The sequence below is a fragment of the Chenopodium quinoa genome, unplaced genomic scaffold, assembly GCF_001683475.1.
Source record: "Chenopodium quinoa cultivar QQ74 unplaced genomic scaffold, ASM168347v1, whole genome shotgun sequence".
Classification (NCBI taxonomy): Eukaryota; Viridiplantae; Streptophyta; class Magnoliopsida; order Caryophyllales; family Amaranthaceae; genus Chenopodium; species Chenopodium quinoa.
This window is the reverse complement of record NW_018745174.1, coordinates 1,459,438-1,473,011: the sequence shown is the minus strand read 5'-3', so window position 1 is coordinate 1,473,011 and position 13,574 is coordinate 1,459,438. Positions and strand designations below refer to the sequence as shown.

The 13,574-nt window shown below is 37.5% G+C and overlaps 1 protein-coding gene across 1 annotated transcript; it reads right to left on the bottom strand.

Annotated features, from left to right (window-relative positions):
• Positions 1-1,252: 1,252 nt before the first annotated feature.
• LOC110710522 (condensin complex subunit 1-like) lies at positions 1,253-10,227 on the bottom strand. Its single transcript, XM_021888841.1, has 17 exons — positions 9,929-10,227; positions 9,480-9,841; positions 8,719-8,879; positions 7,453-8,641; positions 7,138-7,329; positions 6,108-6,758; positions 5,801-5,977; positions 5,490-5,557; positions 5,180-5,402; positions 5,008-5,107; positions 4,752-4,867; positions 4,613-4,670; positions 4,128-4,279; positions 3,846-4,047; positions 2,244-2,504; positions 2,027-2,123; positions 1,253-1,700 (listed from the first exon to the last, which is right to left on the bottom strand). The coding sequence occupies exons 1-17, from the start codon at positions 10,059-10,061 to the stop codon at positions 1,697-1,699; spliced, it is 4,146 nt and encodes a 1,381-aa protein (XP_021744533.1). The 5' UTR covers positions 10,062-10,227; the 3' UTR covers positions 1,253-1,696.
• Positions 10,228-13,574: the final 3,347 nt, after the last annotated feature.

The following is a 13,574-nucleotide window of genomic DNA, read 5'->3' as shown; positions in this document are numbered from 1 at the left end:
TTTTTTAAAATGATGGTGTTTAAATTTAATCCATAGAAAATTAACTAGATGTTGAAATGGCTTGATTCTTAAAAAAATAAATAAATAATTAATTAATATGCTTCATAATCCTTTTATAAGTAGATATCATTCCACTATTTAAACAAAACAAAGGATAATATTAATATGCTTAATAATCCTTTTTTAAGACTTTCAGTGAAATGAAAGGCCAATCTTGTCATTGAATTAATAACAACTCAACAAGCAACTCAATGGGACACTTGTAGCCAAACAACACAATATGTACCCTCCATTGTCTTTCTCTCTATCATTGTCTTTCTCTCTATTATGTCATTCATTAGTTAACAACTACTTCGGTGAATTTAACTAACACTATATAATGAGATTAATGACATCACTTGATATTGTAATTTTTTGTTCATACTTTATCCTAGTCAACATTGTAGTACAACATTCATCATAATTATATCTCACGTAATATTAAGGTACTTTTTGTAATGACAAAGTTATGATATCTAATTATGGTTTTAGTGATAGAGTTTTTAAAAGGCATTTTAATAAGTTTAATGTTTTATCTTTCAAAGATGAAAATTATGCGTTTGTATTAATTAATGCACCAAATTTCTTTGGAAACTCAAAGTTAGAGATGATAAATGGATAAAATTTCACAATTTCTACACCACACTTATTTCATATCCATATAGTATGACTTTAGTGGATAAATAGAGTAATATGAATGTCATAAAGTACAGTAAATATTTGTTTTCACATATACATACCTCCTTCATATCCTGCGAGTAAATGAATTACATGCGTATAAAATGAACATTATAATATTATATAGGCAACAAATATTCTCTTTTTTTTTTTTTTTTTTTTTTGAAGAAATAGTGAATATTTTGCGTGAATTTATGTTTATAGTTACTCAATTAGATATAAATTTGTTTAAACTAACATTACATGCCATGATAGATTGATAGTACTTGACATATCTTAATGAATTTTGGCCCTAGATATTCATTACATATGGTAAACGTAAACTACCACCTCCGGTCCAATTTACTCGCAACAAAGGAATATTTTATGTCTCACAAATAATACCCCTTTGTTGCGAGTAAATTGGACCGGAGGTAGTATATAGAAAGGAGATTTTATTTTATGTATTTTTCATTTCTTTTTTTTACGGTCCATCCATGAATTAGGAAGATCATTAGATCTGTATGCATTTTTTCTATTTTTTTTATTTTTTTTATTTTTTATTATATATATATACATTTAAGTTTCAAATATTGCGTGTGCATCATAATTTAATGTATATCTTCCACAAAAGGTTATGTGACGCGAAAACATCCCATAAGAACGTGTTCCAAATATGAAAATTGGCCCAAGTAATATTGATATTTGGATTACATTTCATTGTACACATACATTATACAAAAAAATTATTTCCCCCCCCCCTTGCATTTTAGTCCCCTATTTCACCCCTTATATTGAATATGGACTAGTGGAGGAGATCTCCAAGTCTCCAACCTCAATCATCTTAGATTGTTACAACTTACTTGCAAATGAACTATTTACAACAAAAAAATACAAGCCAACAGCAGCAGATAGACATATGCAGGGCCTCTTCCTTCTATTAGCCAAAAGAGGTTTTCAATTAGTCGTCAGCAAGTTAGACAGTAAATCATCTGCTTCCTCACCTGCAGAAACATAGTTTAAAAGTTCATTTTAAGATGCCCGTCATAAATCCTTGTGTAAGATGTAATTCGACACAATCACTAGTTTCTAAGATTAGAAAAAACAGGCAACTGGATGTGTTTCTTCAGGTTCTCAAGTCATAAACTCATTAATGGTATTTTACAAATTTGATTAGCAATATGAAAGACAAACAGAAAGAAATATGAAGTAATAGCACATACTAGAAGAGGAACAGAAAATTCTTCTCAATCACTATACTTAAACGGCATCCAACTGTCCAAGGGCAAGGCAAAAGAAACATACATCTGCATTAAGATGAATAGGTTACCTTTGCTTTGATCTTGTGCTCCTAGTCCTAACTGATGCGTTGCTTAAAACCTTCTGATCTTTTGACTTTGATTTACGAGCTCTAGAATTCGACACATCTGAACATAACAAAACTGTTAAACTTGTATGAAATACACAGTGTAGCCGGTAGTTTAGAGAAACACTGTTGCTGCCAGAAATGATTTAATATTCAATCCTATAACCCTATAGAGATATACCTCTTTGATTAACTATTGGAGACAGTACTTCACCACTATCCTCTGCCTCTGTTGCTTCACTGGTAATAGCGGAACAATCTTCATCTAGTCCATTAGCATCTGGTGTTACAACATCATTCAATAGTGGTCCTGCAGAAGCCTTTGTTTTTGTTGCTTCACTGGCAGCAGAGGAACAAACTTCTTCTAGTCCATCAGTGTTTGTTGTAACATCATTAGAACAGGGCCCTGTAGAAGGGTTAATGACCTCATCATCTGTTCCATCTACAAGAAAAAAGAAATGTTAGAGAACAACACCAAGTAGGGACATGTATAAAGCAGTAAAAGCATGCAAGATAGTAAAACAAACAAAGATCTAGGTGGATAAATTCAGGTAAATTACTTGTGATAATTACCTTTATTTGACTTTCCAGAGGAGAGGGGGGAAGTTGTGTATGTACAGATCACAAACATCAACAGACCATAAGTTTTGCAGTTTCTAACTTACTTAAGCATTATATAATCAAGGACATTCCTCAACTTCCTTCCTTGAAAAGACTATTATTTGTCCCCAGTAAGATGGCATTTGAGCAAATAGTCATGTTATTGCTAGGCAGTTTAATATAGGGTTCAGGGGCTGCCAGATCCGTTGATGGAATCATGGACTGAGGCAGTCATGGTGTAAAGAGGGATGGAAGGGAGATTATACCCTCATTTTAAAGGCAATTTATCTTGGGGGGTATGAGGAACTATGACTGTCAATGAATGTAGTAATTCCTCCATCCATCCCTCCACCTTACAAAATCACTACCTAATCCATCTACCACCACCTCCACCTCCCACCCATCTCCATTTTCTTTATATAGTCTCCAAAAATTCCCTTAACTCGTTACGCCTGACTCAAACAAGCCCTTAGAATTAAACAAGGGTAAGGTTGCATCCATTTTTGGCCTCAACACCCACCCTTGTTGACATCCAAGATAGTTGAGTTGACACCATACATAACAATTAATACAGAGAGATAACTGGCCATCAATTTATACAGTGTCCTTTTACAGTCTTTAGTTGTGATGTTTATAAAACATAAAGGAAAGGGGATGGGAGGGTAAAGGAGGAGGGGGAAAGGAAGTTTTCCAAAACTTTTGAACATTACTACATTAGAAAGATATTGTTTTACTAGGAGATAAGAAATGGAACCTACCCATCCCCATTCCTTCTAACCCTTTTTAATAAAGAGGTTACAGTTATAAAACAACAAACCCAAGTCCAATATCCCTGTGATCTTTGCTCCTCAAAAAAGAATTAAGCAAGCATTCCAATATAAATTATGGGAACAAAAGAAAGATACACCTAAGATGGTAACAGATTTGCTGTGCCATATGGTTCTGAACAACATAAGTAAGGCATGAAACCATTGCTTATAAGTTATAACCACATAAGCACAATGTTTCATCACAGTCATCTCTTATGTTGTTGGCAACGGCAATTTTATTGTATAGGAAAGCTTGTGTTCATATCAGCGTAAACATAGCCAAATACGTCTCATATTGAACATAATGAGCAGCATTACAGCAGATTTCAACAGGCACAAACAGAAAAGCATGGAGTATATATGGAAACATCTACCTTCAGTTACAGAAACATCTTCATTTTCTTGTTTGGCCTTACTAGCAACTGCAAGGCTTTCAAAGTTGTCAATTCTGTCTTTGTGGGCTTTTGCATTTCGTGCTGTGACCTCCTGCTCCTTCTTCTCTAAATGAAACGTGTTGAGCTTTTCTTCAAACTCGTCAATAGATGATTTCAATTCTGGTTTTGCAAATTTCTTCCCCTGGTTTATACGATAAAATGTAACCATGACATTAGTTAAACATAGAAACACAGAAAATGAAGGTTAAACAATGATGTTACCTTGTTAATTATGCTTCTGAAATGGCCCAGAACAGAATCTTCAGATAATGCATGTTCATATGTCTTAAAGGACTCTATAAGCTTTTTCATTCCCTTATCAGTAAAGTTCAACTGAGAAAGGCAATATGCAAGGCATTCCAAGTGACTACCATCTGCCAAAAAAAATAAAAATGTTTACCCAAACGATGCAAAATAATTGAAAGAAAACAAACACTAATGGGATTATTTGGAAAATGCTTAATTGAAAAGCACTTATTCAAATTTAGTAAAATAATCAAGGAAGTTTTCCAATTTAGTAAGAAGCACAGAACTACAACATTAAGCTTCACCAAAAACATTTATAGCAGAACTTTTCAACTTTCTCTCAAAGCTCTAATTATTAACAACTGACGAAATGACAGTGCAACACTGCAATCTGCAAATTTGCTATAAGACTATATGTAAAATAAAGATACCAGAATGAGCCAACAGTATTCACACCATACCTGTAACCCCATTAAAGCGGTTGCAAAGCTTCTCAATTAAGCCTTCCATTTGTTTATCCTAGAGAATTCGAGGAAGAATATAAAAATACGATTCAGAGAAATAATCAATATGTAAGATTCAATAAGAGTTATCTTTTACCTTTTTAATGGAAGCAATCAAGAATTGCATAATGTTGCAGAATGATTCTGTCTTTAGATTCTGTTGGGAAAGCTTGCCAAGTATATCAGGTAGTAGATTATATATTGGATTTGATCCTGAGGATAGAAAAAAGAAAAACAAAAACAAAAAAAATCCTTTCAGGCTATGATCAGATCATGATATTATATAGAATATTACCTACATTTGAGCTATTTCATTAGTTTTTCCTAGTGCACATGTAATCACTTGTATGTACCTTTCTTTGCTAACTCAGTAAAGAAGAGTTTGGCCAGGTTTGCAATTCTTTCATCTTCATCCTCCAATCTCACAGCCATTTCGTATATGTAGCCCTTGACCTAATTACACACTGGCCATTATCAGAATCAATTTGATATATGAAAGTAAGTCAAGTAGTTGCTCGTCCATACCTTCATCATCTCGTTCAAGATAAGATGTGAAAGCACCAAAACAGCATTTTTCCTGACAGAAACTGACTGATCACGCAACCTGGCATACATGTGCTCAGTCCAAGGTTCAAGTAAATTAGGAAAACGGACAGCCAAATCTCCAAGAGCTATGGTGCAATTTGATCGGACAGTTTCTGATGATGTACTATCCACAACTGTGAACAGTAACCTGAGATTTGTTTCACTGGATTTCATTGAAAGTAAAATTCACTTAGAACTGTCAACTCAGTCATAAATTACACCAAGAGAAATGAAAAGGGAATATTCTCACCAAAAAGCTGCATCGACGATCATAAAACGACACAGAGCAAGCATAGCAGCTGCTTGCAACTCCGGATTCTAGAAAGAACAGAAAACCAAAACATATATGATTATGAAGATCATGAAAGGCTTAAGTTTTCCTACTTCAAATCATCAGTATTTTAATTCCATGAAGAGCCAAAGAACAAAAAATGAAGAGCAACATCTTCTAGATCTAAACAAAACAATTTTGTTCAGAATTCTTTGCTATTTGGGGTGTTATTTTATTTTTACTTGAAGATTTTTAGCTCTGAGAACAGACCACAAAAATAAAGAGCTTGCCTTCTGCATCAAACTTAAGTTTCTGCAGAGCTTTGAAAGAAAAAGTGCACAGTATCCTAGCAAGTTCTTTTCATTTGAACCACCAGCTACAATTTCTCTCTCCGCCTTGTCAGCTAATGAGTCAAGTATTGCATCATCAGAGGCTGCAACACCTAATTCAGCATTTATACCACTCTCCTGTAAATTACCAGCAGAACATTAAATAATTTGCAAACAAATTCATTTCAAAGAACATTCAAGATGTCATCAGCTTGACATAAAGAAATGAGTTTCAAGTGTTATTTAAATGCAAAACTAGCCAAGTCACCTTGGAAGCATCAGGTGTTAAACCGCTACCGTCAACATTCTCCCTCTCCTTCTTTGCCTTCTGTTTCTGAATCTTTCTAACACAAGATTCTATAAACATTAACTGATGCATGGCAACGTGGCTTATAACAAACAAAAATCTACTGAGTTTTCCAGCTTGAACAGTGTTGGGGGCATTAACAGTTCCATTTTCATTCTCCGTACCATGCTGCAAAGGACCAGAATCACCAAAATTGAACACAAAAGTCTGAGATTTTTTTACCATCCTGGCAGCAATAATATCTGGAGCTGGATGAAGTGTATATATTGCACCTATTGCTTTATCAGCAGCGCTGTACCAGATGTTTTCTGGAAGCCAAGAACCAGTTACTAGACTCTCTAATGTACCAAAGATTCGACCCCCGTTATTTGCCAGAAGCTTTTTCCTATCTTCTTCAGATAACCTTTGAAGAGTATGACAAGCAGTTCTTGCAAGCAAGGGATCCACCTTTGCCCATCGGCCAAATCCAATATCAACAATGTCCTGTAAGTGAGAACCTAGAATTTCGCTTGATGATTTTGCAGCCATACAGAGAACAGTTAAGGCACCACGACACTGCTCCGCGGTAGTTCTTGGTAAATTAAAGCAAAAGAAGTCCCACAAAGCAGAAATCTAGAGGGGGGGAAAAAAACAGTTTTTAAAGTATAATTCCATTAAGGAAACAGAAAAAAGAGGATCAGAAAAAACTAGGAGAATAATACTAAATTAAAACATTATTGGCAAACATTTATAGCGTGCTAGAATGAATTCTGAACCACGCAGAGATAGAGGGTGAGAGAGGTGAAGTAGCTTGTTGCAGAACCAAGGATGTACCTTACCATCACGTTGTCATATTTACATGCCGTATATTAAAGGAAGCATCAAGCTTTTAAGTCATCATATTATGTGCTCAAAATAGACCTCAATAGATTTTCTCTACAACAATAATTGTACTCACATAGCCATCAAGCAAATTACAAAAATAAAAGTTTGAAGACAAAACTTTATTTACCGTTCCAGAAGATATATCCCCTTTATACACTAAAGTACCAATTATGGACTCCAAAGCCGCAAGATCTCCAATATTTGAATCTATCGCAAGATTTAGAAGATTCTTAGCAGTTTCCAGAGAGTTCTTTGTAATATAAATGGTGATGAAAGCATTCTCTACAGCCTCACATATGGCTTTGTCCTGAGAAAAAACCTATTGGAAAAAAAGCAAGAACAAAGACGCTTAGTATATTATGAAACAGATAACCTCGTGAGTGTAAATCATAGTCATACATAGAATGTGCAGCAGTTGAGGTGTGAAAAGACAAATCAGTACCAGAGGCAACATCTTGCGAAGGCAGGCTTCTGATCCATCAATCTGAAACTGTCTACACCTCATGAGCAAGAGTATAGTGTTCTCCACATCTGTGGCAGAGGATGAAGCCATTAGTTGAACAAGTGTTGGCATCGTAGCAGATAGACACTTCGAAAAACTCAGGCCAGCCTCAAGAGAAGCAACTAGAGCCCTGGTCTGCTCCACATTTCCAACATCAGGAACAGAATTGTCTTTCAGAACAGTCTGTTCTTCAACTTGGGACAAATAGCTATCTGTTACGCTACTCGGCAGCTCATCAGATCTAGGTTCAGCGTTAACATTATCAATATCACCATCCCCATTACAGTCATCTCTATCAGATGGCACTCCGTCAGTATCAGCTTTTTCATTCTCCTCTGGCTGAAGAGCACTTAGCTTACTCTTGTATTTGTTCAGTGTTGCTTCAAACGATGATATACGAAGTTGAGGCCCAAATGGATTATGCTGCAGCATTATAATGAGTAAATTTAAAGCAGATTTTCTAACAATAGCACTTTTGTCTTCCAATCTCCCAGCAGCCAATGTGGCCACCTCATTCCATAGACCAATTGAAACAGAATGTTCTTCACACAGTTCAGACCAAACTTGAAGCACCCTGCTTCTAGTATAGGCTGAAACATCACGACATCGCTCTAGCAAAATTTCTAGCATAGCCTGCTTAGTTCGTAACCGGACTGACTTTGAACTCACCTCACCTTCGTCATCTTTAAAAGCTTTAGAAACCAACTTTCCAAGCACTCCTACAAGTGCATTCCTGATCTTATAAGATTCCCCACCAAAATGTGGGACTAAAATGCCAATATTTGTTGACACCAACTTTGGCAATCTCTCAGAGAGCTCAACAAGATAGCGCCCAATATTTTCTGCACCAGCCGTATCCTTGGCGAAACTCTTTGGGTTTGCCCTACCAATTTCTCTAATAATAGAGGTAGCCAAGCTTCCATCAGCATACTTCTTTTCAGCCCCGGCCACAGCATCAGCCATTGCAGTGACAACAAAATCATACTTGTGTAGCAAATGAATAATAGAGGCAGATATTTGTGCCAAGTAGTGGTACTTGGTAGCACAACTCCCAATAATGCGACACAAAGCATCTTTAGCATCAGAATCCTTCAGCAGTAGAGGATTCTCAAACAAGAGAAATGCATTCCTAAAAAATCGAACGATGTCATCGTTTAATTAGATATGATAAAACCAAGTTCAACAAAAGTTTCAATAGCAACTTACTTTGCAATGAACGAAAGGTAATTCTCATCAGGATCTGAGGATCCAAAGAGCATCGATAGGTTAATCTCAAGTGAATTGGCAATCAAAGTTAGTATCCGCCCTCGTTGTCCTTCCCACTTCCATGCATTAATTGGCAATTTCTTCCGGCTGCTAGCTGCTGTCTAAAACCACACAAAAAATATATTGCTTTAACAGGTGAGAAGCATATATTTCTGACTTAAATATAAGAAATCGAACAAACACAGACGCAAAGGAGAGCTAGTTCTCCTGGCTCCTTCACATTGTGGTTCACTCTACATCCAATGGAGACTATTCTCAGGCCCCCGTCATTTCAAAGTGAAGTTCCTCCTACTGAGGGTTACCCTATCATTCTCCTTTTTCTGATGCAATTAATTCCTATCCAAACATCTTGCATATCATATCACAGTTACTATTTCTCGTTATGCATTTAATGAATTATTTCTCGTTTCATATTATTTGCAACGATTTGACATGAAGTAGAGAGGAAAAATGTCTAATCGTTGCAAATAATATGAAACGGAGGTAGAATAATAATTAACTCAATAGTCGAACAATATGAAAAAGGGAGAATTATACTTCAATAAACTTGATTTCGAAGTTTATAGTATCAATCAAAAAGGGTCAATCTACGGAAAACAGTGAGTAAACAATTAAATCTAGCATCCGTAAACTAACCAAAATACATACATTAGGCTAAATTACACAAATAAAGACAGCTAAATTTGAATAAGAAGACTTACTTTGGAGGCATTATTACTAGAAGCATTACTCGATTCCTCGGCATGAATAATTTGAAAAAGGAAGAATGTATAGATTTTGAAAGCATTTCGATGCGAAGCGATTCGATCGTGCACCACAGAACCATCCTCACCACCACCACCACCATCTTCATCATTATCATTCTGAGGAGAATGCGACACTCTAGATAGCAAATCGATATTCGGAAGAAGAACAGTGAAATTCGACCTTAAACTTTCGACGATAGTTAGCTTACTCGGCGGAGTAAGAGCAGAAAAACCCTTCACCAAAGAATAAACTCGATCAAAAACATCTTGATCTTCAATACAGAACAACTCCTTATCTGATAGATCAAACGAAACGCCTGAAACAGCAAAATTGAGGGAATTTCATGAGTGAAATGTGAAATTAGGGTTTTGAAATTGGGGGTTTTAGAGAGAGAGAAAATTACCTTTGACGAATTCTTCGAGATCGGAAGAACGGAGTGAGGCGATGTTGGTAGGGTTTTGAACGGAGAGATGATTGCGTTCGTTTTCTTCTTCGAGGGAGTGGAGATTTGGGGGGAAGATGAAGATGGGAGCCATTGTTGAGTTGAGGAGGAGAGAGAAAATGGAGAAAAGGCTCCTGAAACTTGATTTTTTTTGTGACGTTATGTGTTTCAGTAGTGATGGGTTTGAATTTGAATTTATTTGGGGATTCAAATGGGCGGGAATTTAACCTTATTTTTACTTATTTCAAACAAAAAAAATTCAGATTAGATCTGATCAGAAAAAATAAGTTCAGATCAAATCATCGTTTAATGTGCAATTTTTTATCGCTAAACATCTTTAATTTCGTAATGAAAAAAATTATGAAGTTCGCATATTAATAAAATCACATTATTACGAATCTAACAAGACCACTTGATATATTTTTTCCATATAGATTATCGTATATTTAAGGTCAAAGTTTGGTCAAATCCGACATTCAGATCAAACCACACCACATCAGTCCAGATCAAATAAGTTCAGATAAGCAAAATTAAGGCGAACCAAATAAGACCTTAGTTTAATTTGCACCACAATATCAGGTAAGTTCTAGTTTATTACTCGTGATATACGAGTAACAGTTAACAAAGCATAAGATAATGAATTTAATGTCGAAACCTTAGGAATATGATATTAAGGGCATGTTTTGATTTACTGAATTGGGCTAAATTGAAATGAATTGTTTATGACAGAAGGAAATAAGGAACTGAAATGAATTGAAATTAAGCTGAAGAGAACAGATCTTAGTCTTAAATGGGCTGTTTATAAAGTTGTTTACAACGTTGCTCAAAGCCTCAAACTAGTTTTGGTTTTCATGTTGAAGAAAGGTTAGTGAATATTCTCTTAATTTTTAAAGTAAATGCACCAAGAAAATTTAAAAAGTTTATTTCTTAAAAATCTAATCTTTATATATATATATATATATCATTGATGGCTAAATAACTATGAGTGAGGATACTACCTAACTGACTATCACATCTACTATTAAAAAATATATATACATATATGTAGCCTTAAAATACATTGACAAGCCTACTTGAGCTCGTGGCATATCGAGCTAACTTCATACCGAAATAACTAAACCTGTTTGGGGGTTTTCTATGTGTCCTTCGGGAGAGTTACAATTTCCTAGCAGACTTCCTTCTTACGCCTGTACCTGCTCCTAGCAGACTTCCTTCTTACGCCTGTACCTGCACAAGTAACGGAGACTCCGGATGGGGGTGGGAGTTCCGCCTCCGAAGATTTAGTTAGTATCTTTTCGAAGTGGAATAAGAGCAATAAAAGCTTCTCGGTTTGAGAGCGTTTCAGTAGGTTTGGGCTTTGTTTGGTTTTTTGTGTGGTTGCAATTAATGTGTGATCCCCATAAATGAGGTCTACCCTTACTATTTATAGTAAGGGAGAACTATACCTCAACTAGGGTACATGGGACACGTGTCGCAAAGGGATTGGGCCTTTGCAGACCGTTGAAAGCTTGACACGTGTCAAGCCGTTATTGGGCCACGTGTCTTAGGATATTTTCACCCTAAACATCTGCCCCTCACAGGTGAGATGTGGAAAACTCACGTGTCACCTGTGACAGACGTAGGGTGCATGGGGTAAGTGACGGTTCGTCTGCTTCCCTTCTTTTTTTTTTTTTTTTTTTTTTTTTTTTTTTTAATTTCAAATTTTCGCGCAGAAGGTGACTGTTCGCCTTCTGCCTCTTTCTATAAGTAGGGTGGCTACCTCTTTCCTCCGCACTTTATTCTCTTCAAAATTTTTTAAAAATTTCCTGAGAAGAAGCTCTGATACCGGCTGCTTCTTTCAAGACTTTCGAGCATTCGGTTTTCGTAAGAACTTGACATCTGCCTTCCGGCTGAGTGCGGATTTAGTAAGGTACCGTCTGCTTTCTCCCTCTTTGCCCCTAGATTAAGGGTCTCACTCGGCATTTTGCCGCCTGGGTATATTTTGTCCAAAATTTCTGAATTACCCCTACCTCATCCGGGATTTCCCGTCTGAGGTTTTTGAAATATTTCCCTAGTTTTAAAAATGCCCTCATCCGGCATTTTGCCGCATGGGGCTGGCTTGGGACAAGTCCAAAAATCCCCCTCATCCGGCGTTTTGCCGCATGGGCCTGACATTACTCCCATCCGGCATTGTGCCGCATGGGACCCCTTTGAGCCAACTTTGTTTTTATTCAGACTAGTTACAAGTAACCCCATCCGGCCTTTAGCCGTATGGGGGTGGTCTGATCAACCTTTGCTTTCAAACATCATCCAAATTGCCCCCATCCGGCCTTTAGCCGTATGGGGGTGGTCTGATCAACCTTAGCTTTCAAACATCATTCAAATTGCCCCCATCCGGCATTTAACCGTATGGGGGTAGTTTGAGCAGCCTTGGATTTTTCTCAAACATGATTCAAATTGCCCCCATCCGGCATTTAACCGTATGGGGGTAGTTTGAGCAGCCTTGGCTTTTTCTCAAACATCATTCAAATTGCCCCCATCCGGCATTTAACCGTATGGGGGTAGTTTGAGCAGCCTTGGCTTTTTCTCAAACATGATTCAAATTGCCCCCATCCGGCATTTAACCGTATGGGGGTAGTTTGAGCAGCCTTGGCTTTTTCTCAAACATCATTCAAATTGCCCCCATCCGGCATTTAACCGTATGGGGGTAGTTTGAGCAGCCTTGGCTTTTTCTCAAACATCATTCAAATTGCCCCCATCCGGCATTTAACCGTATGGGGGTAGTTTGAGCAGCCTTGGCTTTTTCTCAAACATCATTCAAATTGCCCCCATCCGGCATTTAACCGTATGGGGGTAGTTTGAGCAGCCTTGGCTTTTTCTCAAACATCATTCAAATTGCCCCCATCCGGCTTTTAACCGTATGGGGGTCGTTTGAGCAGCCTTGGCTTTTTCTCAAACGTACAAATAGCCCCCATCCGACATTTAACCGTATGGGGGTCGTTTGAGCAGCCTAGGCTCAAACTTTGTTTCAAATTGCCCCCATCCGGCATTTAACCGTATGGGGGTCGTTTGAGCAGCCTTGGCTTTTTCTCAAACGTACAAATAGCCCCCATCCGGTATTTAACCGTATGGGGGTCGTTTGAGCAGCCTTGGCTCAAACTTTGTTTCAAATAGCCCCCATCCGGCATTTAACCGTATGGGGGTCGTTTGAGCTGCCTTGGCTCAAACTTTGTTTCAAATTGCCCCCATCCGGCATTTAACCGTATGGGGGTCGTTTGAGCAGCCTTGGCTTTTTCTCAAACGTACAAATAGCCCCCATCCGGTATTTAACCGTATGGGGGTCGTTTGAGCAGCCTTGGCTCAAACTTTGTTTCAAATTGCCCCCATCCGGCATTTAACCGTATGGGGGTCGTTTGAGCAGCCTTGGCTTTTTCTCAAACGTACACATAGCCCCCATCCGGCATTTAACCGTATGGGGGTCGTTTGAGCTGCCTTGGCTCAAACTTTGTTTCAAATTGCCCCCATCCGGCATTTAACCGTATGGGGGTCGCTTGAGCAATTTCCAATCCATCACTGCTAACCCTCATCCGGGAATCCACCGCATGAGGAGCTTTTGAATGAGCTTCTA

Excerpts from the sequence above, each read along its gene's own strand:
- LOC110710522 (XM_021888841.1), bottom strand. The coding sequence starts at position 10,061 with ATGGCTCCCATCTTCATCTTCCCCCCAAATCTCCACTCCCTCGAAGAA. Across the intron at positions 8,880-9,479 it reads CTAGTAATAATGCCTCCAAA|ACAGCAGCTAGCAGCCGGAA; the intron begins GTAAGTCTTCTT and ends GTGTGGTTTTAG. Across the intron at positions 5,403-5,489 it reads ATCGTCGATGCAGCTTTTTG|TGAAACAAATCTCAGGTTAC; the intron begins GTGAGAATATTC and ends AATGAAATCCAG.